Consider the following 24346-nt stretch of genomic DNA (forward strand, 5'->3'; position numbering starts at 1 on the left):
ATTAATTAACCAAGTCTCTCTCTCACTCACACAATTAAAGAAAATGCGGAGACCTGCCAAGTAGACAACATGTCATAGGCTTTCATTTTTATTTTCAATATTTTATTAATATTTTACAACAGTTTAGAACTTCAAACTATAATAATTTAACAAATCATTTAAATTAGTATACATATAATCTAGTTCATCTTTGAGGTATTGATTTGACCAACTGCGTACACGTGAACTTTAAAACTACATCTATCCATTCTCCAATATTCCACTACATTAATACATAAATTAACGCTACCAGTAATTTTTTTCCTTTTCTTTTCATGCACTAGTCATTCATTCGGAGCAACAACTATTCACTAAATAGAGTATACAATTTAAAGAAAGGCTGCTTAGCCATGTTGGGGCCTTAAAAGCACTTAGCTTTACAGTTCTCGGGTCAGCCAGAATTTCGTTTATATTATATGTTTTATAACTGTCGTCAGTTACTATTTGATAAAATCACAGTTTTTCTTTTTCATAATAGTCTGGCTGTCTTTCATCGTCTCTTTGCCATTTACAGTGTTTTGTAATCTAGAAAAATTGTCACAGCAGTTAAAAAAACGAAGTCTGCACACCTTTACATCTTTTAACTGTAGTATGACGAATAACTAAAACCTTTCGCGGGAAACGAAAACAGTTTTTTTTCTTTTGACACCTGTGGCGTTTGGTTATGCAACACTCTCAGCCTAACTCATTGAATGAAGACATTTGTCAACATTTAACTTCCTTCTCCTCCTCCAAACTAATAAATCAACCTCTTTAAATAAAAATTCAGAACGAAATGTCAAAGACCACCTCTGGCTCACAAATGGATAAGATACACATTACTTATATAACATTCTATAGGACAGCTTGTAACTTTAGAAAAAAATATCTGACAGAAGACCAGAATTTGCCAAGTTTCTGTGCTTTGCTGTTCGGTAAGTAATCAGACGTAGAAACTGCTGACAACAAAAGGACCATGTTTCGTGGACTATTATCCTCAGATTTCATGGACTCATAAAATTGTCTTTAAAAGGAAGCTGAGATATTGATAAATGTGAAAAGATTTATGTTAATGCAAAATGACTTCCTTTCTTTATTCATGAAATTTGTGGCCAAATCTCATGTCGGGTTTTGCTGTGTATATGATAACATATTTGAAGGCAAATCGGTGAAACGTGCATATGAACAAAGGCGATAATACATTTCCGTGTACAACGACCCTGAATAAGAGCCAATAGATGAAGTAGCCCTGATTGATCCCTAGAACTATTAACAGTCTAAAATATTTATAACTAATTTAGACCCCCTTGCTGTGCCGGAGGTGCATACATTAAGCATGATACAGCAATTTTGCAAACGAAATTTGTTAGAAAATCCTATCCCTAACTTCAAGCATCACCCAGCTGTATTTTGTCACACGAATACATTTATTTATTGGTCGGTGACTTTGGAAACTTTTGATTGTTGTTTTGACAATGGGTCCTTTGTCTAAAAATGCAGTTCTTAAGTTGGCGCCCCATAGAGGACTATAGGTGTTCAAGGTTTTTAAAGGCTTTCTCGAGACAAATGTTTCGTAATACATTTTTAAGTCATGTAAGTGTGGCTAAACATAACACATTTAACAAGATTTATTTGTCGAGGAAGGTCCTTTACTCTCCAGCCTAATACTAAAAAGTAGAAGCGTTCCAGGCTAGTGATACAATTTTTTTTAATCCTCATCCACAACTAATACTCCTTGCCGTTTGCACTAAGGTGATGTAGGTTCAGATGTTGCACCTTAGACACCTGCACTGGCTGTTAGCTCACTTCCCAGTTCTGGACATAATTATTATTATTGTTTTTAATGTGATGTCATTTGTACAGATAGCTCTGAAACTGTTGCATTGCTTTATGATTGTTGAAGAAAGCTCAACAAACAAAACGTGCTGCACCCCGAAACAAGAAATACGCATGCGCTAAATTGACTTCAAAAACATTGTGAGCAGCCGATATTTCTGAACATCATTTTGATCACATGGTCATCACCGGCCCGTGTGCCATGGACTGAACCGGCTCCTTGCCGGGGAAGATCCTCAGATACTTGGCCAGGGAAGATTCCTGGATGTAGGCAGGCAGCCAAGGCATGGTGTACACCTCGAGGCCATTCTCAAACTCACTCTCAGCAGCCCCGGCGGCTTTCTTTTCTGATGTCGCACCTTCTTTCTTCTTTGCCAGCCCTCGTTGTTCTAGTGTGCCTGCACACAGTGACAGTAAAAGCAGATTATGGGGAAAGGCACATTTTATGATACAAGGGGTCTCTGTCAGCATTTGTTTGGTCAACCCACCAAGTCTGGGCTGTGTGAGAACGGGGCACACTGGGTTTAAAATGTAGTGGTAGTGTTCATGTGATCATTTCCACCAAAAGCAAATAAATCTTTGGATAATTGCATCATGCCTTTAAATAAAAACCTGTCTGAACACTTTTATTCCTTGGGACTTCTACATTTCTGTCTTTAAATGCCAACTACTCTCTTTGGCTAACCTGGAATAGTGTTGTCAAAGAAACAAGCCAGACATCCTCCCACGAAGACAGGGTTAGTCAGCATGATGCCAATGAGCCTGTCTGCATCGCTGTTGCCTGAAATTTCATGAAATTTATTTTGTTAATATCTACTTGAACACGCATTTAGTCTGTTGGAAAGCTCTTCCTTAACCAAGGACGAATAGTAATAAAAACATATAAAAAGAAGGAGAAAAACTCGCGCTGCACGGCATCAGTCTTTTTGAATGTGAGTGCGCTCACTGCGAAATATACAGCAGAGCAGCTTGATTGTCATATAAAAAGGCAATAACACTGACTCCAAGAATATATTAAGAAACATTAGACAAGTAGAAAAAAGAAAAATCAGTGAATCCAGAGTTCTCCGCCATGAATAAAAACGCGAAAGCAGATGAAGGTGGACTAATGGGTGAAGGCATGTTCTTGGGACTTTTATTCACTGGATGCATCTAATCACTTGGTCCCGCCATTCGCCCCTTGGGCCTGCAGTATCACCATAAGATGATGATGAAGAACTGCTAAGGTCTGACCTCACTTTCCAGCTCCAACACTATACTAACACAGTAGATTCTGTGGAAGCTTGGAGTCCCATCAACAAACTGAAAATGAATGACGACAAAACTGAGGTCCTTCTGGTAGCTTCTGTAGATAAACATGTACCCAGCTCTACTAGTTGTACTTACTCCAAGGTGAACACCTCTTCTTTCTCGTATCTTCAGGAATCTCGGTGCTATCATTGTCTCTTGAATCTCACACCAATGCAGTTTGTAAGTCTATCTTTCTTGAGCTTCGCAGGATCAGTCACATCCAACCCTTCCTTCTAGTTTCTATCACCAAACAGCGCATGTCTGCTTTTCTGTTGTCCTGACTGAATTAGCGCGGCTCTCTGTACATCCTGATCGCACGCTTGACAAACTTCAAAGGGCTAAAAAATTTCTGTAGGTGAAACGGAATCCATCCTACACTCCTCCCCTTTTTTGTGTGTGTCAGATATCAGTAGATATAGGCGATAAAAACCTAACCTGTAAATTTCAGCCTTCAAAAATCATCCGTGAATTAATTATCCTCTACGATTCGCACCTGTGATCAACGAGCGCCACAACAGTGTATTACGTCACGTTGGTACACCATTCACAACATCGCCCGTAGTCAACGGCAGAGAGAGAGAGAGAGAATGGGCGACAGTTCGGATTATTTGGACCCTGACAGTCTGCATTTCTCGTGGTTCTGAAAAACTGCTATTTAGCACGATGATGATGATGGTGATGATACCTGTTTTGATGGCCGTGGGGTTCTTCTCCACCCAGTAGGGTAGCATAAGGCCCACGAGCAGCGAGATACCGATGATGGCTGTGTTCCTTGTGGAGCGCAGGTCAACGTACTGCAGGTTGGACAAGACGACACCGATGAAGATGCCGGAAGTGATGATTTGAATGCCGCCCAACACGCAGTGAGGAATGGTTAATGAAGACAGCGCCCAGCTTGTTGATAACCGCGAAGACGATGTACATCACTCCCACCACCTGGAACACTCTCCTCGACGCCACCTGCAGGAGAAAGAATCTGATGTCAATGTCTGATCTGATCTTGACACTATTTTTTTTTTTACATGCATCTAGTATACCAAAATGACACATTTGACGATGTGTGTCCGGTCTTGAAGATCAAATAAGTTAGCAGCACACGTTCAAACCTTGCCCCATCAATAACCTTTGCGTGACCGTCTGACCTTAGTGAGCCCGATGGCACCGATGTTGCCCCCAAAGGACACAGTCGCGTGACACGCTCCAGTGGCCCCGCTCAGCACAGTCATCAACCCCTCCACGGCGATGCCCCGGTTGAAGGCGTACGCCGGGGGCTGCGGGACGTAGCACGCTCTTGCGCATGCGCTGTAGTCACCGAGGGAGTCAAGGATGGACAAGATGGTGGCGATGATGAAGCTGACGAAGACACCGATGTGGAACGATGGCATCCCAAACTGCCCTGTTAAAAAATAAAGAAAGTGATGAGGAAAGAAAGGTGGAAAGATGGAAAAAAGCAAAGCCGAAAAAAAAACAACAAAAAAAACAAAAAACAAGAGCCAGACTGACATCACTTTACCTGGGTAGGGGAAGGAGATCCACTTGGCTTCCGTGATGAGGTTCACCCTCGTGTCGGTGCGGCAGTAGGACTCGACGTTGTTCTTGTCAGTCGACAACACGTCAGAGTACGTCAAGATGGCGCTGACACACCAGCCGATGATGATGGCGATGAGAATCTGTGGGAATGCAGAGCATGCTTGTAGAACCATCATGAACTATGCCGGAACCACACCTGAAACTCTAGTGGGCACAGTTCATCAAACAGATGTAACCCACAGCTTTGGCGCTGCGAGCGGGGACCAGGATGAGGCTTGAAAGGAAATGCAAAAGATAATATATTATATATGAAGTCTTTGGAAATGCATGAACAATTCTCCGAAATCGTCCATTCCTCACAAGTTAAGACACACTCATTCATACATATTCCCCGTCCATTCAAAGCATTCCTATCCATTCATCCGTGATGTAAACAGCATGCAGCTCACTGCAAAGACTTGATGAAGTGGATACCACATGATGTGGAATCCTCGCCGTCGGTTCCAGGCTGGGATTGGAGTCGATCGTCTGCTAAAGTAGAAGGCGAAGACTATGGCACTCATGGAGGTCCTAAAAATAACCACAAATGACATCACGGTGTCACAGTCGCACTTCAGCGCATGCGTATTATTATAACATGTGTATTAAATCACATTTTCACACTTCTGCATTTTAAGCACACCCTTATTAATAGAGAAATTAAACGATTAAGAAACCCACCCTAGAGGTCTATGTCAGCTTAAGTAATAATATATCACAGCGCTTATCTTTTATCGCATTTTGTCATGTTTCTCCTGATGTTAACACATTTGTGTTCCGACGCCAGCACCTTTTCTGGATTAAATTTACATTTACGGCAAAGTCTGTCGGGTTGGTTGGATGTTCAACCTCAAAATCACTCCCTGACTGTGAAAAAAAAGGCAAGGTAGTTTCGTAACCTTTATCCCCCTGGAGAGTGAAATACAAGTATCTGCCTTTATCTTTCCCTACCCTCTTAAGGGGTCATGAACCCATTCGACATCTAGGTCAACAGGGGAGAGGTGCCATGTAGATTTCGAGTCGACAATATTAATCTAGCTTATATTGCCATCGGTTCGAATGCGAATGGCGGAAGTCATGTTATTGAGGCTTTACAGGATGTAGAGGTGGCTTCTTACAGAGCAGCGACCCCCCACTGGGTCTGAGCGAATCGGAGGGCGACCTTGTAGACGAGAAGGCCTATGAGGGTAATAGAAGGCACGATGGTGATGGGACCGACGAAGCGCATGATGAAGCCGACCATCCCAGTGATGCCGGCCAGGAAGTGAAAGGCGCCTGCTGCCATCAAGCTTCCAGACAGCTGAAACAAAGGAAGAGTCCTTCAGACGACTGACCCCACGTGGTCAAATGCAGTTGATAGTCAAGAACTGATTGGACCATCTAAACAACGAAGATCTCATTGTTTTCTAACTGATAATTTTCGAGGAAAAAGGAAGACGAATAATTATTTTCATTTAAAAGGTAAGCTGGACATGACTTAAAGCTGGAGAGAAAGAAAGATTTCATAGTGAAACATGGCCACATGAAATCACAACAAATTCAAGTTGTATAATCAGTTTTGGTTATTACATCTGCAATCACCAATGTAAGTCTTTCCTGTGTGGGTCCTTGGTAAATGTCAAGATAAAAAATTAGGATTCTGGAAAGGAGACAAATGAAGCTGGCTGCAAAATATCACCCTGTTTCATTACTCACAATATAATGCTAGTCACTACTGACACTCACTAGCTGAATCTTATGATCAATCCATTCTTGGGGAACAGGATAATCTCCGTCCAGGTCAGTGAAGTTAGTCGATGAGTTTCTGTAGTAGAGTTCTGGAAACAAATAATTCCACCCACATAACCATCAAACAGCCAGTTATATATACGTTATGTAGACTAAATCATACAAACCATGCACATATATTGGCATATGACAGACACGTTCACACTCATACAACAGACACACGTTCTGCACGCTCAGGGTCAGGACAGGGTCGCCCTGAAGTCATCGTTGTGAAAAAAATGCATATTAAGTTTCGACTTTTAATGGTAAGAGAATCAGTGACGAAGGCTGATGGGTGATCCGTTGCATGTTGATGGGGCATGGCAGGAGAAAGACCTCAGTGTATAGGTCTTTATCTTATACTTTAAACAAGGTCGAGGAACATTTTCTCTGCCAATGGCCATTTGAATATTTATAAAATCATTCGCAAGCCATACAGAATTATCAACTGAAAATTAGCTTGGTGTATTTTTCAAGCTGAAGTTTCGTTACGCTTTTGCAATGTGTACAATTAATTCCTGACTGTCCTCTAAGTCGTGCAATGCAGGCAGTTGGGCCACGGATAGCCCACGAGAAGCAAATGTATCTTTGCCATCATGTACTCTTGTGTGTGCTGCCTTTCCCTACTGGACACCTTTTGCTTATCCCTCAAAATTTACATTACTACTGTGATTAACTTTAATATAATTTTAAAATAAATATTAAGTATAATATATTTAATTTAAATTCAAATTCCTTTAAAAGCCATCCGGTGAAGTCTCACGACGTATGGTGACCTGTCTTTTAATCGCTTAGAGAGGAATGCTCCTGCCTTATGTAAAATAGACAAAAATAAGTATGAATTTATTTCTTAGAGAGTTATTGTCAGAAGTGACTATTAGGTCTTCATAAAGTTATGCAGTTCTTTTAAATTGTCTTTTTACACAAGAAGAAACCCACCACAACAACTACCAAGAAAAGATCTGAAAAGCAACCGAGGGAAGAAGGGCTTGAAGTGAAGGTAGTGTAAGGAAAACGGAAAACAATTTGTGTTTTTCACACTGACCTAAATCCTTTTGCGAAGGACACTGCCACTCAGGTAGGTTGGCCAGAGCAAACAATGGCACGGCGTAGGTCACGGCTGGTCCTTGGAATATCGGCAACCTTCAAAAGAACAGCCAATGATCTGTTGATTGAAAACTATAAACCTCTTTGAAACTAATTTTATTATTATTTAAGTCTGACGGAAAGGCACTACTGTTCAATTAACTGGATTTTTTTTAATGATGCATACTGCGACGAAAGTAATTGACTGCAATTTTGCACCATTTCTCAGTGAGTTTGATGTCTCACCAACTGTCAAGGAATACAGCTAGACACACCTGACCCCAAAGGTGCTCATGGTGAAGGTGGAAAGTCCTGCCATCAGGAAGGTGGCGCTAGTGACGCGTGTCTTGACATCGTTGTTGTCGCGGGCACAGATGAACTCTGACACCAGCAGGGACACGGTCAACGAAGTCGAAACTGCCAGAAGGCTTTGCTGCAGCATACAACATGGAGAAGACATTATACAGCATACATCCTACAGCATGCATCACATTAACTAAACACCAAAAACAATACAAGTAAACAAACCAATGTTTGCTGTCGGATAAGTTTTTAATTTTCAACATTGTGTCAGACGACAGAATAAAATATTTTATGAAAGGCCACAGGAGGCCAAAGCCTGTAGAATGGGTACAGTGGACACACGGGTTGGGGAAGGCAGGCCGTACCTGCAGGGCGAAGAAGAGGGTGAGATGAGGAGGCGGTGCTTCTGTTATTCGGTAGATAAGTCTCTGCGTCTTCTCAGCCTCTATTTCGATTTTTTCATCTTGTTTAAAAACTGCGCCCCCTGTTTGTTGCAATCTTACAGCAGCCGTTCTCTCCTTGTCGTCCTCCGCCGTCTTGTGTCTGGATGGAAGCTGGATGTCTCGTCTTTCCTCTTCGTTTTCATCCTCATTGTCATCGAAACTCTTCAGCTGATGTTTCTCTTCTGAGCTATTATCTTCCCTCGAACTGCCAATAAAGCTTCTGCAAACGCCCACACCGTTACACAGTATTTATGACATTTTGCATGGCATTCTTTAAAACAATACCCTGTTCTAGATATTTGTCTCATTACTATTAATCTGAAAGACAGAGACAATGACAATGATTTATTTACGAAGAAGATTAAGAGAAAATGCGACTGTAAAACTGCAGGATATAGTCTTCCTGTAATAAATGCATAAAGTAAGCTGTTGTGCTTAGATCGAGGACATTGACTTGGTTACGAAATGCCTACATGGTCCACACAACTTATGTTTCATTTCCTTTGAGCAAAAAACAAAACAAAATCAAACACAAAAAACAAACACAAACAAAAGCAAAACAAAACAAACAAACAAACCCCAAAAAAGCAAAAACAAAACCAAAACCAAAAAAACCCCACAATAAACAAAATGAAATAAAATTATCAAAAATAAACTAAAACCCACAGCCAAAGAAACAAAATAAAACCAAACAAAACAACACACTCAAACAAGTAATAAAAATACATACATAAATAAACACACGTATGCTTCTCACCGTTTTCTCTGATTTTTTGTCTTTTTTCTCTCATAATGCGCAGTCGCTTGGTCTTGAGTCCGAGACATTGTGCGTCAGAGGAGAAACGGAGAACAACTGACCAAACCGACCAACAGAAGATCATTTGTAATGAAATAAGATAACGTAGATGCGAGACGAGATGTGAAAGCCTCTGAGCATGTGGGTCGCCTTTAATTAGGCAGCAGGTGGAACAAAGTTCATACACTATTTTAGACATATTGCAAACAAAGATGTTGGACTGTTTGAGGCTTCAAGTCCATTGCGGCGAGTTTTATGACCTAGAGAAAATATTATGCGAGGACATGAAAACAGGATGTTGAGGGGTTACGATGATATGCTTTGTACTACTAGAAAACATCAGGGAGGTCTCCGAGAATAACTGCGTGTATTTTACAGGAGACTCCATTGCCCCTCCTCCTCCTCCTGTACCTACCTGTGCCCGTCTCCGAGAACTGTGGCACATTTGAAACGTTTTCACCGCCGTGAAGGTGACAACATTATGAATGAAAATGAATGACATTTTGGGAGGAGAGTGTGTGAGGGGGATGTGAAAAAAATGCAACAATGCAACTGAGGCAAGAAATAAATTCACTACATTCACTTTTACGAGGATTCACGACACAGTCAGATAAAATATTTTAGTTCTTTCATTTATAGGAAGATGCGTAAACCTTTTTGAAGTTGCTGAAGATTTTAAGTAATAAAAGTGCGAGATCAGTTCTCTTGCATTTTATTTTTTTAAAGCGACATGCATTAACTAACAAACATTCTTAAAACAATTAAAACTTGGGCCTCTAATGTTGGGCTCTGTGACTCAGCTAAGCTCATAATGAGAACCGGGTTCAAGATTCCCATAAGCTTTTGGCGGTCGACAAAGATAAAGCATTGATACCTGTAACTTCGTTGGTATACATAGTGACCTCTAATTAACCTAACCACATCCTGGTAATGGGGGTCATTCGCTAAGATCGGTGTCCAATGGAAACATCCAGTCAGCATTTAGTAGTTTTCTTAGTGCCGTGGCAAGTCCGAGAAGGGGGTCGAGCGGACTTGAGATGCTTAGTTTCCAGCATTCATCATCCACTGTGAGTTTTATGCAAACTACACGATTTCAGCTTCACTGACATGGATTAAGAGTGATTTGAATTAAATAAACATCCTGAGTCACTTTCACAATTACCTGCTCTGATCGAAGTAATAATTTTAGATAGCAGGTAACAGAAACAAAACAAATCGAAGTGTGACAGCCTACTAAATAAATACAACCAAAAATTAAAAAAAAAACACTAATATAATAACAGTAACAATAATCATAATTGCTAAATGCTAATTTGTAAAGCGCTTACTCACACTCCTAAGGAAATGCTCTTATCGCGTAAGACCAAGAACGAAACATAAACAGCATGGGGCAGGAAAACAAACAGACAAACAAACAAACAAACAAAAAAACAACATATGAACTATAAAAGAATAAACAACAGTACTAACGAAGAATAAAAATCAAATACAAAGAAGACGAAGAGGAACCAAATAACAAGAATAATAGAGTCCAGCAAGGTATTTCTGTGTCTGGCTCTTCAACACACGCTCGCGCGCGGGGTTGGTCCTATGGTTGGTCACGTGCCGCAAGTAGCCAATCTCCAGATGTTCCAAACCGTCATGTTTTTCGTCTTCTCCATCTTCAACGAGCTCAGCGCCGTCTTCGTCCCAATCCCCTGCTCTGTCCTCGGCTGCTGCCAGATCAACTTTATCATTTTTTTTTTTATCGGCATCGTCCTCTGCAGTACGACGACCTCAGCTCCACCAGAATGTGGCTTCATCGGTGTCTTGCTGCTGGTGGGGCTGATGATGTCGCATTGGATGGAGTTCAGCTCGACAGTGTATGGACAGGTGGGTGCATGTATCCCATGTACTGCACAAAGGGAACTAACCTATCAGATATGCTGGAGTTATTTCTCTCTCCGAGATATTACAACAGATTGTTATTCTTCTTTTAAGGTGAGTAACGATTTCAGGATTGGTGAAGTTTTAAATAAAGTAGTTTTATCATGCTGCCATTTTTGTATTTGGTATCACTCTTTTTGTACGTATTATGAACGTAATAAATACATTTTGTTTACATATTATGTCGCAATATTCAGTTGCACTATTGAGGAATCATGGGTAGCTTCATCGCTTGTCCAAGACATCACTGTTCCATGCTCGTAATCCAGGCTAAGCAGCCAGTTGTACAAATCTTCCTCACAAGACCAGGCTTCCTGTGATTGCTCGTTTAGACCTTCAGTCTGCCTGTCTGCATGTCTGTCTTAATGTCTGGGTAGTGTAAATGTATGAGATAAGATACAATAAAATAAGGTAGACCTTATTTTCCCCAGAAGGCAATTAGCGAGGAACTCTGTAAGAAAGCAATTAAGAACCATAAAGCATATCAACAACCAGGAATACAATTGCACAATCATATCACCCCCCCCCCACCTCCTACAAACATACATCAGACATAAAAATATTTCCATTATTCCCTAGAAATTTTATCTGGATTTTACCGCACTTTCTTTTTTCTCTGTATATCTCTGTCTTTCTTTCTGTGTGCTGCGTTTTTAATTTGGATGGAAAAGTGCTTCCACCTCGATTTGATTTCGCATTGTGGGGGATGGGGATGGGGGGGGAATGTGGGTATAGGGGGGGAAGGGAATGGAGATGTGTGTGTGTATGGGGGGATGGTCGCTGTTTTGTGGCGCTGGAGGTGTTGTCTACTCTTGCTTGTGCCCACGTTCTCTGTTGGTGTCCAGAAGGTTTGCAAAGTCAGCAATGGTGGTGAGCTCTGTTTGTGTCCTCTTTTCCTGCTGTAAATATACGAGGCCTGCCAACCCTGCATTGCTGGTGTACTTACTGGTGTCCTCATTTCTTGTCACCTGTTATCGGTGTCCAGGAGGTCTGTCTACTCCCCCCTGGTGGTGTACTGTGTTGGTTACTGTGTCGCTCGAGTTGCTCTATTCTAGTTTATTTACTTTCTGGTATTTTTAATTTCTACATTTTAACCTGGGTGTTAGATAATTTGATACCTGTTTACTGTGGGTGTTTAATTTTTTTAAATCTATTCATAGAAATGTCTATGCTATTTTTTTGGAATGGTTAGATTATCCAGATGCAACCCTTTGCTTATCTTACATAGTCGAAACTAGAGTTTGGGTGGCTTGTCACTATTGATGCTACTAATAAAATTTTATTACACCATAGTTCTTTAGGTGGGTTGAGGCAGTTATTAAGCTTTAAAGCCAGTCTATATTTATCTAAATATGTTTTAGTTTTTTTCCTTAATGGTTTGTTTTCAAGAGTGCACATCGACCAGGACTACCGCAACTGTCAGGGTCAAAGGTCCCCCTGACCGATCGCTGCAGCACACTTGCTTTGATGTAGGTAGAAACCTAGACAAACACATCCATCCTACAACAGCACACCTGTCCTATATTGTGACCTAACTCCATTCTTCAGTGAAGAGACCTTTTCTAGGCTCACTCCCTTTATCAGTGTACACAACTCTTGAAAGATCCAGCTCATGGAGAAAGGAATACGACAGCACTTGAATGTCAAAAGTTCTGATGCACCATTTTGAAAAGCGTTAGACCAGCGGTTCTCAACCTTTTACTTGTGACGCCCCCCCCCCTGACGAACACCGGTACGTCCGCGCCCCCCCCCCCCCCTAGCCAGCATCTGTGGAACTAATATCAATGTTTATACCGACCATTTCTTATGTGTATTTGTGACTTCACTTCATCAAAATAATCGAAAGAAGGACATGAGCACTGCTTGTTCAAGGGAGACTAGCGTGTCAGCTAGTACAGGATGTTCAAATTATAACAAGATTAGTCATTTGTTGTTGGTGGTGTAGAAAATTGCTTCCACACTGAGGTTATTTCGCACCATTAGGGAGAGGGAAAAGGTAGGGATCCTGAGTACCTGGGTAAAACCCTTAACAGCCAGGTGTGAACAGGTGTGACACGGATCGTCGCGTGTGCACTCACTCCCAACACGCTCACATCCAACATATTCAACAGTCACTCGATCACATGTGACGAGCAATAATCAAAATGACACACACGTGGGAATAATACAAAGGTTTATTTAACACAAGCGAAGACTAAGAAAAGACAATTATACACAGATATACTATAGCATTTAGTGTCTTTGCCTCAACCCGGATGCATCTCCGATCAAAGAAAACGGTTGAGCTCACACGAGCAATCAATCAAGCAAGGAGCCGACAGTAACTAAGCACCGAGAAAACAGGCCCAGGCAATCAAGCTAGCAAGCCTCAAAAAAAAAAAAAAAAAAAAAAAAAATGCAGAAAACATAACAAATGCCTAACATTGCTCTTTCACGTGGCCTGGCTATTATTTCCCCATTCCTTGATTTTTCCCTCTCACCCTTACCCTATACACACAATACACCACCTAATCGAGCGACTCAACTTTCCGTTGAATCATTGTCTGTTTTAATTTATATTAGCATTTATTTATTTCAATTATTAATGTCAACATATTATATATAGTATCATCAATTTATAATTCAATACATGCGTCGTGCGTTTTAACGGACGCACGAAATCCATCCGTCTGGCTGAAGACCATAACTAGAGATTGTAATTATCATCAGCATCCTGAAAAATCATTATAGGGCTTATGTTCGGGTTAGGTCCTGTTTTCGGGGAAACATGGTATTGGCGAAGATAATGCTTTCCTTCAGGGGAGATAATTACTCACATCCGGTGACTAGATTTTGTTTGTGTTGTGGTCGGCTGAAGATGTTGACTACGGCTTATATTTGGGGAAGGGTTTATATCGTGAAAAACATTTTATTTTCTGGTTAGGTCCTGTTTTCGGGGAAACATGGTAGTGCCCTTGATAATGCTTTCATTAAGGGAAGATAATTACGCCCATCCGGAGAATATACTTTGTTTGTGTTGTTGTCTAGTACATTACACTTCAGTAATTTGACTTATTTAAAATCCCAACCAGAGATCTGCCATCAACTTAGAAACATCTAGCTGCCAGGATTATTTATATTTTAGCGAGCACTTATTATCGTTAAATTGTTTCTTTTGCATGCTATTTTTTTTCAGAAACACTGGAAAACATCAGGCATGGCCTGCACTCACTCACAAAGGAATAGGTAGGTGTTCGCAGAATATTTAGTGATCTTATTTTCATCACATGGTGCTGTATTTAAAATGTTATCCTTAATCATAGTGGACGTAGGGGATGATTATTATTTTAGTCTTAGGCACCTAACTATGAACTAAAAATCAAAGTGTATATTATTAAAGTGATTTTAATAACATAGGTTTAGGAGTTTACAGTAAATTTATTAATTTTTTTTTTTCACTTAATGACAACTTTATTTTTTGTTTATTTAGTGTATATATATATAAAACAAAGATAAAAAAACGAGTTCATCTAACACGTAAAAACCAGCGTATCAACAGATGGTAAGATTGATAAACATGTGTTCGAATTGCCGATATCGACAGTTGTCTATGTTGCAGTAGTCTACAGAAGCAGCTGCAGGTGCAGACTGGATCGCGCAATGACGATGGTGTTGTTGACCTGTGTGACCCCCTTCACCCTCCAAACAAACTTCTTATGCAAAGTCATACATGAAAAACCTTCGTTTACTTTTTATTTGTTTCGACAATATATGTAATGTCACGAATTTACAAACCATTTAAACAGCCATGTATGCAGTTAGCAGGGTCTCTCGCAGACACATTTCCTTTCGCTGTGCTTGACTTTTGCTGACGCCTTTCTCCGTAGGTAAGTTATTTCTTATTTGGAAGCATCTGAATACACGAATCATCTATTTTTGTTTTGTTTATAATCTTTCAAAAATATTACACATGCTATGTAGTCGAAATGTATATATTTCGACCTGTTTTTATTTGAATAAGCCTGATTCTATTGATGGAAATTAATCAAACATGACTTGAGTAGGAAACACTAGAACAAAATGAGAATAACCAGCAGCCACCCAATTCTTTATCATGATTTAACCAGCAGAACATAGTAAATATGAGCAATAGCCATTTTATTTCAACTTACTTTCTATATATATACACAAAAACACGCACACACACACAAAGCCTTCCCAAAAAGATATAAAAATGTACAAACATAGAAAATATACATCAATATTAAATTCAAACACCCCTCTCAAAAAATCTACAAATGCATGAGCATAAAAAACATATCAAAGCAACATTATTTACAAATGCCCTTCCAAAAGCTATAAAACATCCAAGCATATCAAATTCATACAATATAGGTAATATATACAAGTACCTCTCCCAACACATACATCAAGATCAACCCTAATGACATTCTCTCTCAAACAGACACACACAGGCTCTCTCGCTGTTTTATTGAAAGAGAAGACTAGAAGAAAAACATTAAAATGAAGTGCTCTACATACTTTGTAGCCTCTGCTTTTTTCTTCTCTTTTCTCCCGGCCTCTATCCCGGTCACCTACTATGGCCAGCCATTCCCTTGCATAGTTGTAAGGCCAGAATATCTTTTAACCATGGTCTCTGGACAAAAACAAAATAAAACCCCGTGAATTCATGCGAGTTGAAAAAAAACCCAGGTGTTAGCTTTCAAGAATAAAGTGTACAATATGCACTAAGAAATTATCTTTGAAATTACATTAGTCTTAACATCCTTTGTTGAAGAGAAAATTATATATCATTGCTGGCAGCTTACTTTCAAAGGCATGATTTATTTTAAAATCACGGTATATCTGAATGATTGTTTTGCAGCAACTAATATAAATCAAAGACTAATGTTTTGAAGGTTGCAGAAAAAAGTGTCTCTTAAAATTATGCCGTGGTCAGGGTAGCAGATTAGTGATAAGCCAAATGTTAAGGGAACTTTTTGTGATTGGAAAGGTAAACTTTTACATTTCCTCAAAACTCCATACCACATCCCCCAAACTGCTGTATTATCAGGCCTTTTGACTCGTCGAGTTTTTATTACATTAATGTTATGTTTTACGCCTTTACAGCCATATTCTAAAGGAAACAAAGGCCGACAAGATGAATTCTCTTCACTGGCTAGACTATGTCGTCATAGCCGCACTGATGGTGGTTTCCGTCGGCATCGGCATCTTCTTTGCGGTGTACAGGGGCGGTCAGAAAACAAAGGTTAGATGACCCATTGTCATTTTTTAAAGCTTGATATTAGTTTTCAATTATTATGCAAGCCATCGTCGCCACCTTGCCGCTCAGTTTATTTCCCCTGACAGCTTAATTATTTTTTACGATTAGTTCTGAGTCTCTTATATAGGCAAATAATTCTTGCATTTCACAACCATTTTTCTTTGTTAGTAATAGATACAGAATCACTCAAGTAAAAAATTCATAAACTAATTTACCAAGATGCAAATAATTTCTTTTTGTAATGCCTTTTAACGTCAGGTGGAGTATCTCCTGGGCAACCGTCAGATGTCAATGATCCCAGTGTGCTTGTCGATGTTCATCACCTTCCAGTCAGCCATCTCTCTGATTGGTGCACCTGCCGATGTGTTTAACACTGGAACGATGTACATGTTCCTCGGCTGCGGTTTAGGTTTAGCTTACATCGTGGGTGTGTTCACTGTGGTGCTTCTCATCTACCCGCTGCACATCACCAGCGTCTACGAGTACCTGGAGCTGAGGTTCGATTCCAAGTGTGTCCGCCTGCTCGTTACCAGCCTCGGCATGGTGCAGACGGTAGGCAGAGGAATATTTCTGAAGTTGACAGTCTCTTTTTGAGTTTAAAAAAAGCTGGAAATCTGGTTACCTCGAATGACAGATGCTCTGTAGTCATAAAGCTTTGCCCAGGGGGTAATATGGGAAAAGCAAGATTAAACTAAAAGTATTCCCACGACCTGGACATCACTTTATAACTAGGTAGGCAAGAAGGTTGATTTTGTTTTACCAGCGAAAACGACAACGGCCAATGGTCGATAGGAATCAGCGAGTGAATGAAAAAGACAGAGAGGCTCTTTCTCCGATGTTATGAACTACTCAACCGCCAATGGGTATTAATTTAGAAATAATATTTTGATCACTTGTTACACATTTTCTACAACAGATTCTCTACATGGCGGTAGCTCTCTACTCGCCGGCTATGGCTCTACAAACAGGTCAGTGACAAATGACGATTAGCAAATATTAATTAATTAAATTGGCTTGTGACAGTGAATTTTGTGTGTGTGTGTGTGTGAGAGAGAGAGACAAGAAAAGAAAGATAAATTAGACACCCGGTTTTCACACTGTGGTAAGCCTACTAATATTCATCATGCTCAACCAATCCAGGCTACACTGCCACGAATTCTACAAAGTTGTTTACCTTTCGCAATGTGACATTTACTGTTGTTTTTGTGATCACAGCTGCTGGTTTGCCTCTGTGGGTGTCTGTTGCTATTGTGGGTGGTCTCTGTACTTTATATACAGCAGTGGTAAGTATTTTATTTTTAGGGAAAGCTACACTAAAATTTAAAAGCAGAGATACTAGATGTTTACCAATTGGAACTGGATGTACTTTGGTAGTGAAAAGGATCAGTATTATTAGCTTATAGTATTTGATTGTTTAGTAAATATTCTTCACTGTTACTAATAATTAAAAAATATAGTCTTGGAAATTTTAATTACAAAATGACACATGTCTACATTTATCTACGGCATCTAACACTTCGAGTGATTTATTCTGAACATTTTTAGACACTATTTGAGTGCTACCTATCTAAATTTCGCAGTGGTGTAGGAAGGTGCTCGGTATATTTTGGGAGTGAGGAGGGTTAAAACTCCATGCCCCTCCCCTAGTTCCTACTCCACTGAGTCGTTGAGTGACAGAGCTACGTTACAATCACGTACTGACGTAATTGTAATTTACATATACATAAGGCGGATTGAAATTACATCTTTGTCACACCCTTTTAACTTGGATTGACATGATCTAAAGTCCTATACAGACTTATTTGTTCACGTGCATGTCACACTTCCCTTATGAATGAAGTTTATGGAATATTTCCACAGGGAGGAATTAAGAGCGTGGTCTGGACAGATGTCATTCAAACGGTGGTTTTCTTCATCGGCATCGGGGCTGTCCTGGTGATGGTAAGTTTCAACATCCGTTTACAGTAGGTGTTGTTTGCGATCACGTGAGAACCACGTGACATTGCGTACACGATCATTTTCGCTGCGACCGTTTAGCAACCGTCACAGGTAGAGCAACAGGAGGAAGTGTATGTTTGTATGTTAGCGAAAGGTAAGCTCTCTCTTGGTTCATGCCACATTCCAGCTCTCTGGTTTTTTAAACATTTTTCCACCTCCCAAGAACGTTAATCCCAGTAGACCTTATGATTTTCGACCAACAGCAGTAGTCTCCCTTGCAATGAAAAAAAAAGTGTATTGGAAGAGGAGCGGGGAGGATGAAATTGTCAAAAAATGTAATCTTACATCTGTATGTCGCAAATGTTTGACTTCTTAAGGTTTTTAATTGTCGGCCTCACTGGGTTATAAACAGTAAGCATTCTGTTAAAGCGATAAATAAAGATAAAAATTACAGATTTTCTAAATCTGAATGGTGTTTTAGTCAGAGCAGCAATCCTAAGCCGTTCTTATCATTTCATTAATTTATTTCCTTTGTTTGCTGGTTGTGATGTTTGTCTGCTCATTTTAGGAACAGTTTGAACAAAATTAATTATATTTGTTCTAAGTTAAGGCCAAGCAGAGGGATTTGGCTTCTATTTGCGATTAGCAAGTTATCAGAAAAGCTACCGGCATGGTGTATATATCAGAATGGTCACTAGTAGAATAATTTATTTTATTAAGTTCAGGCGAACGTTATAGTATGGCTGTATGCAGAAGTAAGAGGCACATGATATGATTTTGACAATTTTAAGCAGAGCTGCTTGGCCATAGGTGACTGGCTGGTTGTATGAGTAAATCGTGTGATGTGGATGTGCTTTGGTTTGGATGTAAGATTGTATTTTTTGTTTTTAATTTTCTGTGATGCCCCATTTGCCTTATATTTGCCTTGTAAACAACAATATTTTTTTGTATTTCGTTACCGAGCACCCTTCTCAAATTCTGATTGCCCATTCGGATTAATCAAGTTGGTCATCTGTCAATGAAAGATAGCAGTTAATTTTACAATTTCCTTGTCAAACTGAGACAGAAAAAACAAAGTCTTGTACTGGAGTAAAGGTAAAACTAAATATGCATCTGCCGTTTATTTCTGTCAAAAGGGTACACTCCATGTTGGCGGTGTCGAGCAGGCCTTCCAACTTGCCTCGAAAGGAGGCAGAGTACAGTTCACAGAGTAAGCTTTGATTTCCTATCCTCTTGTTATAAATCACCATCATCGTGATTAGACATATCCTCCTTCTCTCTCCCACCCCCATCTATCCATCCATCGCCAGCACAAGCCCCACTACGTTCATTCTCGACACTCTTTGTGGCAGGATTACCCCGGATGTTCGTGAGCGTCATTCCATGTGGTCCACAGTCATTGGCGGTTGCTTCATGTGGTTGTCCAACTGCTTCAGCCAGTCGTCTGTTCAACGCATCAGCGCTTTGAAATCAATGAAAGATGCGAAACTGTAAAATTTTTTATTAACCGCTCCTGTATTGGCAATAGAGGCAAAATATACAATTTAAAACATGCATCCGTGTCCTAAACATAACCTCACGAACTTTGACCTTTCTCTGACAGTAGATTTTAAACAATCGCATCTACAAGTGGAAAGGAATATTATGGCCAAATTGTAAATTCAAATAGAAATAGAAGTAGAAATGATAAATGGAAATGAATTAAACCTCTTTGCTTGAAAAAAATCACTCTGATGAATCTCGGAGTTGTGTACAGTTTGGACAATTTTAACTCAAAACAAAATACAAACGAACGTGTACATGATAGAAAGGCACGTTGTCCCTCCCGTTGAGGCTAGCTACATTTATCAACATTTATTTCATGTGCAGAGCGTTTATTTTCAACGCGCCCCTCGTCATCCTGTATTCATTAGTTCAGACGCTCACCGGGGTCTTGCTCTACGCCTATGTCGTCACCATCGGGTGTGATCCCTATCAGGCAGGTATCATCGATAACAGAAACCAAGTAAGTAGATAAAAAAAACTGAAGTAAGATATGGTATGTTTTACAAAAATGCCAGCAGAATGTCTGACATGACTTACTATTTCCTGATAATGACATGACATTTCAGATGATGCCATACTTCGTCCCCAGTCTGCTGGGTAGTCTGCCGGGTATGCCTGGTCTCTACATGTCTCTGCTGTTTAGTGGCTCGCTCAGGTACACATGCAGACTGCATATCGTAATTATTCTTTTTCTTTTTCTCACACCCACTCAACACACACAGACAAGGTAATTGATTTCTTTCTGCTCTGATGAATACTTGTAACAAACACAAGAAGGCTACTTCCAAGCAGCAAGCACCGACAGCAGCATTCACAAAACATTCACAGGAAAGACCCCACCTCAAGTAGAGTGTTACTGATGTTATTCTGACAAACAGTCAAACTCCTCTTCATATTGAACTTGTTTTTTTAAAAACTCAGACAAGTTTTTTATGTTTTATCAGCACTCTGTCTTCCGGTATCAACGCCTTGGGTGCCAATACTGTGGAGGACCTCCTGGCACGTCCTCTGAGAGGCTACAAGGACGCCACTGTCACTGTCATTGCTAAAATAACTGGCAAGTTTGTCTTAGACACAATGCGAGAATATTTTCTATAATACCAGACCAAATAATTTACTTACAATTGATCAGGTGAAAAAATCCGCAAATAATTTCAGTGACAAAATACAATATTTGTGATAGCCTTCGTGCGAATGTTGCACTAATGAAGTTTACCTGTCCTCGGTTCCAGTGCTGCTGTATGGAGGTCTCACTATTGGTCTCGCATACCTCGCTCGCTCCCTGCGCGGTCCAGTCACACAGGTACCACTGTACTGGACTTCACAGTGTGGCCACGTTGACAGTTTCTGTTTTTTTTTTTTTTCTAAAACCTCTGTGCTTTTCGCTTTTGATGTCTATGACCATTCAACGTTCAAAGGGTATGAGTGTATCAGTGTTTATGATATACATGACTATAGCTAGTTTTGTAGTGTGTATGTCTTCATAAACTGCAAAAATACTAGCGCAATATTAATGTATACGTTTGTACATAAATGTGTTTTGTTTGTATGTATAACTGAAAAAGAAATGTAAAAATAATATTTTTTTCAGCTCGCATCGTCTGCGTTCGGAGCCTGTGGTGGTCCAGTCAGCGGCATTTTCTTTATGGCAGGAATGGTTCCCTGGGCAAATAAATACGTACGATTTTTTTGTGACAAATTTCTTCTTGTTTTTTTCACACTTTTATTACTGTTAATTTCTAATTTTTAAACATCGATTTACTTGTCATTTTTCCCATTTCTTTTGGCCTGTAGTTCTGTTAATTTTTTTATAGAATGAGTATTTAAACTGGTCTCGCCTGCTTGTTTAATAATTAGTGTACTTGAATTTTGCCTGCGTCTGTAATTATGGGTTGTTGTTAAATGTTTTACTTGTACAGCCCAGAGAGACAAGACAGCGAGGGAAACTGGAGACAGGGAAAAGTAGATTATAACCAGATCTTTAAAAACAAAATAATACAACGCCTTCACAAAGCTAATCTGCTCCATTGACCCCTGTTCTGTTTCTTCCTACCTGACTGTTTCTTGTTTATCATCACCAGGGCGCCATCGGCGGTGGAGTCATCGGCATTGTCGTTAACATGTGGATCGCTGTTGGTGCCCAGCTGTACGGCGCCCCTATACGTGCCTTACCCCCGGGGCCGACACACAACTGCTTCGGGAATAGCAGTAACTCTCTCTACTTGTATAACCTCACGACTGAAGAGCTCTACACGACAGTCGCAGCCTTACCTATGGGCATGAGTCCTGACAATAATATAACTGATGTCTCCCACACATACCGGTAAGTGCTTCGTGATCCATTCTTGTAGACGTGGATATTTCAGCCTCTTCTTTTCTCTTACCATTTTTTTTAAACGAATCTTATCCCATTTGTGTCTTTTGTTAGTCATGTTCCTGTCTCCGTCTCACCCTTTACCTTTTTTTCTACTGACAAAAACACGCACACGTACACTCTCTCTTTCTCTCTCTCTCTCTCTCACACACACATACCCTATGCAAGAACATTTATTGATGATAGACAAATAACAGAAATTAAAAAAATAATAATTTTTTGTTCATCGTCATTACCATTGTTTTTCTTTCTTTCTTTTAAGTTACCTACGTTAAGTTTTCAGATTTTAATAACTTTTTAATTTTGTTTTCAGAAAAAAATGCTTTAATATTTCAAAAACGTTATCTTTCCTAGAAACCGCCAAAACCTGATTTTGCATTTACATTTGTTAATCCTTTATTCTTTTCATGCTTGTATTTAAATCAGTGGTGACGAATTCTCCATATACGACATTTCTTACCTGTGGTACGGTTTCGTTGGGTTCTTCGTAACTTTTATCACTGGAGTCATTATCAGCTTCATCACAGGTCAGTCTTCACTGTACCTTTCCCTGTAAACATACTCACTAATTAAACTAAACAGAAGTGTGTACAATGTTTGCTTTAAGTTTATGTTGTCTTTGCTGCAGTCTGCATATTTTCATCTGTTTTTGTCAGGCCCCACAAACAAAGCTACTCTCGACCCAAAACTCGTATTCCCTTTTACACGGAAGTTGTTCCGAATGAAGGAATCTTCACAGGAACCAGAAGATACTTCTAACGCCATCGCCATGAAGGTATGCTGCTTTTTATTTCTTCTTTGTTTGTGTAGTACTTCTTGTTTGCTTGATTGCAACACATTAAATTATTTAGAATAGTCAATAAGCTAGTGTGTCACAATCATGCAAACAAGAGTACCAGCCCGTCTTTAACTCATTTTCAAAACAAGAAATATGTAAAAAGTCAGCTGTCCTGTTAGGCAAGAAGTTTTTAAAAAAGTAAGTGTACGTTCGTCTTATTACAGACATCTTAGTTTCATTCTAGAATTATTTTATAACATTGAAGTATAATTAGTACTTTTCTAATTGAGCATCTCTACACACACTTGTATAAGATGCAAAGTCATATCACAGCGCCTGTCCTTTATGTTGTCAAATTCTCTAAAACTTATTTTCTTTGTTTCAGACCTACCTTCAACGGGTGGAGAAATTTTTGAAGAAGACGGATACCATGGTCGTGGAAGTGGTGTTTGACAAGACAAAGCCTAATCATTAACCATTTGACACCTACCTTCTAGTGTTGCTCTTCTATGTAACTTCTGAGATAGCAGGAAGGTCTTCGGAACTTTACATTCTTTTTTTTTTTTTTTATTTTAGAAATATTTCTTAATTTTCTCTCCAATTTTCCTGTTTTTCTGGCCTTTTTTTCTTTTTTGTGCCTCTCATCACTAATGGTAATTCCTTGCATTATTTGGAAAATAAATTATATCGAATTTAATTTCTACTCTTTGTTACAACCAGGAAGAAACAGTTATTTACAATAACGAAATTAACAATCAAATATTTAAGATTTCACATCATTCCCTTGCCGACTGTTACAAAGCTATCCATAGCAATAAGATAGAAAAATACACATCCATTACCTTGTCTAGGCAATGAATTAATCGCATTACCAGTCTCTTACACACACACACAATTATCTCCCCTGCGTCTTTCTACTTCGACTTGTTTGGGAATGACAAAACTGAGCTCACATAAACATTTCGTTCAGTCATACGCTCTTTTACCATGCATTGCTAATAGTATACAGCTAAGGGTGACAATTCATTCTTCTTAAAACAAACAAGGGGAATAACCCATGCTCCTAACCTGCTCGCTTCCTCAATGCAATCCTGGGAAATCTATTCAGTACTCATTAATGCATCTTAGCTTTTATTGCTACCTATTTAGTACTTTTTACTAATTAGTCATTCATATATGATTCACATACTTTGCTTTTCTTCAGCATCAGGATAATAAACACTTGTAAGATTAACCTGGCTCACTCCCCTGTTAGCCCTTGGGTTCTCTATTATTTTGACTGCTGTTTAGTCATAAAAACGAGGAAAGAATGAAAAAACTATAAAATAAAGGCTCACATCATTGATTACCAGATTTTATTACTGGTGAAGCGAGTGGTGAATGTTGTCATACACGCACTGACTCGCACAACGAT

At 39.6% G+C, this 24346-nt stretch overlaps 2 protein-coding genes across 3 annotated transcripts; one reads left to right on the forward strand and one right to left on the reverse strand.

The window, feature by feature from the left end:
* Window positions 1-61: 61 nt before the first annotated feature.
* On the reverse strand, window positions 62-9251 carry LOC112565093 (solute carrier family 23 member 1-like). Its single transcript, XM_025240365.1, is given in 13 exon segments — window positions 62-2252; window positions 2540-2635; window positions 3830-4022; window positions 4024-4104; window positions 4287-4540; window positions 4658-4814; window positions 5124-5244; window positions 5832-6013; window positions 6439-6530; window positions 7526-7623; window positions 7842-7999; window positions 8235-8532; window positions 9070-9251. Coding segments are annotated over 13 exon segments (2022 nt in total). The 5' UTR covers window positions 9138-9251; the 3' UTR covers window positions 62-2028.
* A 4592-nt stretch (window positions 9252-13843) lies between these two features.
* Window positions 13844-24263, forward strand: LOC112564188 (sodium-coupled monocarboxylate transporter 1-like). 2 transcript variants are annotated; one of them, XM_025238838.1, is made up of 18 exons: window positions 13844-14259; window positions 14633-14900; window positions 16144-16282; window positions 16556-16849; window positions 17214-17265; window positions 17513-17580; window positions 18158-18238; window positions 19372-19445; window positions 19588-19725; window positions 20105-20240; window positions 20347-20435; window positions 20725-20837; window positions 21013-21083; window positions 21372-21458; window positions 21862-22103; window positions 22581-22681; window positions 22811-22929; window positions 23318-24263. In XM_025238838.1, the coding sequence occupies exons 3-18, from the start codon at window positions 16175-16177 to the stop codon at window positions 23405-23407; spliced, it is 1863 nt and encodes a 620-aa protein (XP_025094623.1). In that variant the 5' UTR covers window positions 13844-14259; window positions 14633-14900; window positions 16144-16174; the 3' UTR covers window positions 23408-24263. The 2 variants fall into 2 exon arrangements, with proteins under 2 accessions (XP_025094623.1, XP_025094624.1); XM_025238839.1 differs by lacking the exons at window positions 13844-14259; window positions 14633-14900 and having other exon boundaries at window positions 15956-16282.
* Window positions 24264-24346: the final 83 nt, after the last annotated feature.

Source organism: Pomacea canaliculata, linkage group LG5 (assembly GCF_003073045.1).
Source record: "Pomacea canaliculata isolate SZHN2017 linkage group LG5, ASM307304v1, whole genome shotgun sequence".
Taxonomy (NCBI): Eukaryota; Metazoa; Mollusca; class Gastropoda; order Architaenioglossa; family Ampullariidae; genus Pomacea; species Pomacea canaliculata.

Bases quoted from the DNA above. Each gene is read 5' to 3' on its own strand.
- LOC112564188 (XM_025238838.1), top strand. From the start codon at position 16,175: ATGAATTCTCTTCACTGGCTAGACTATGTCGTCATAGCCGCACTGATG. The intron at 22,104-22,580 runs GTAAGTGCTTCG...TATTTAAATCAG, and splicing joins GATGTCTCCCACACATACCG to TGGTGACGAATTCTCCATAT. The intron at 22,682-22,810 runs GTCAGTCTTCAC...TGTTTTTGTCAG, and splicing joins CATTATCAGCTTCATCACAG to GCCCCACAAACAAAGCTACT.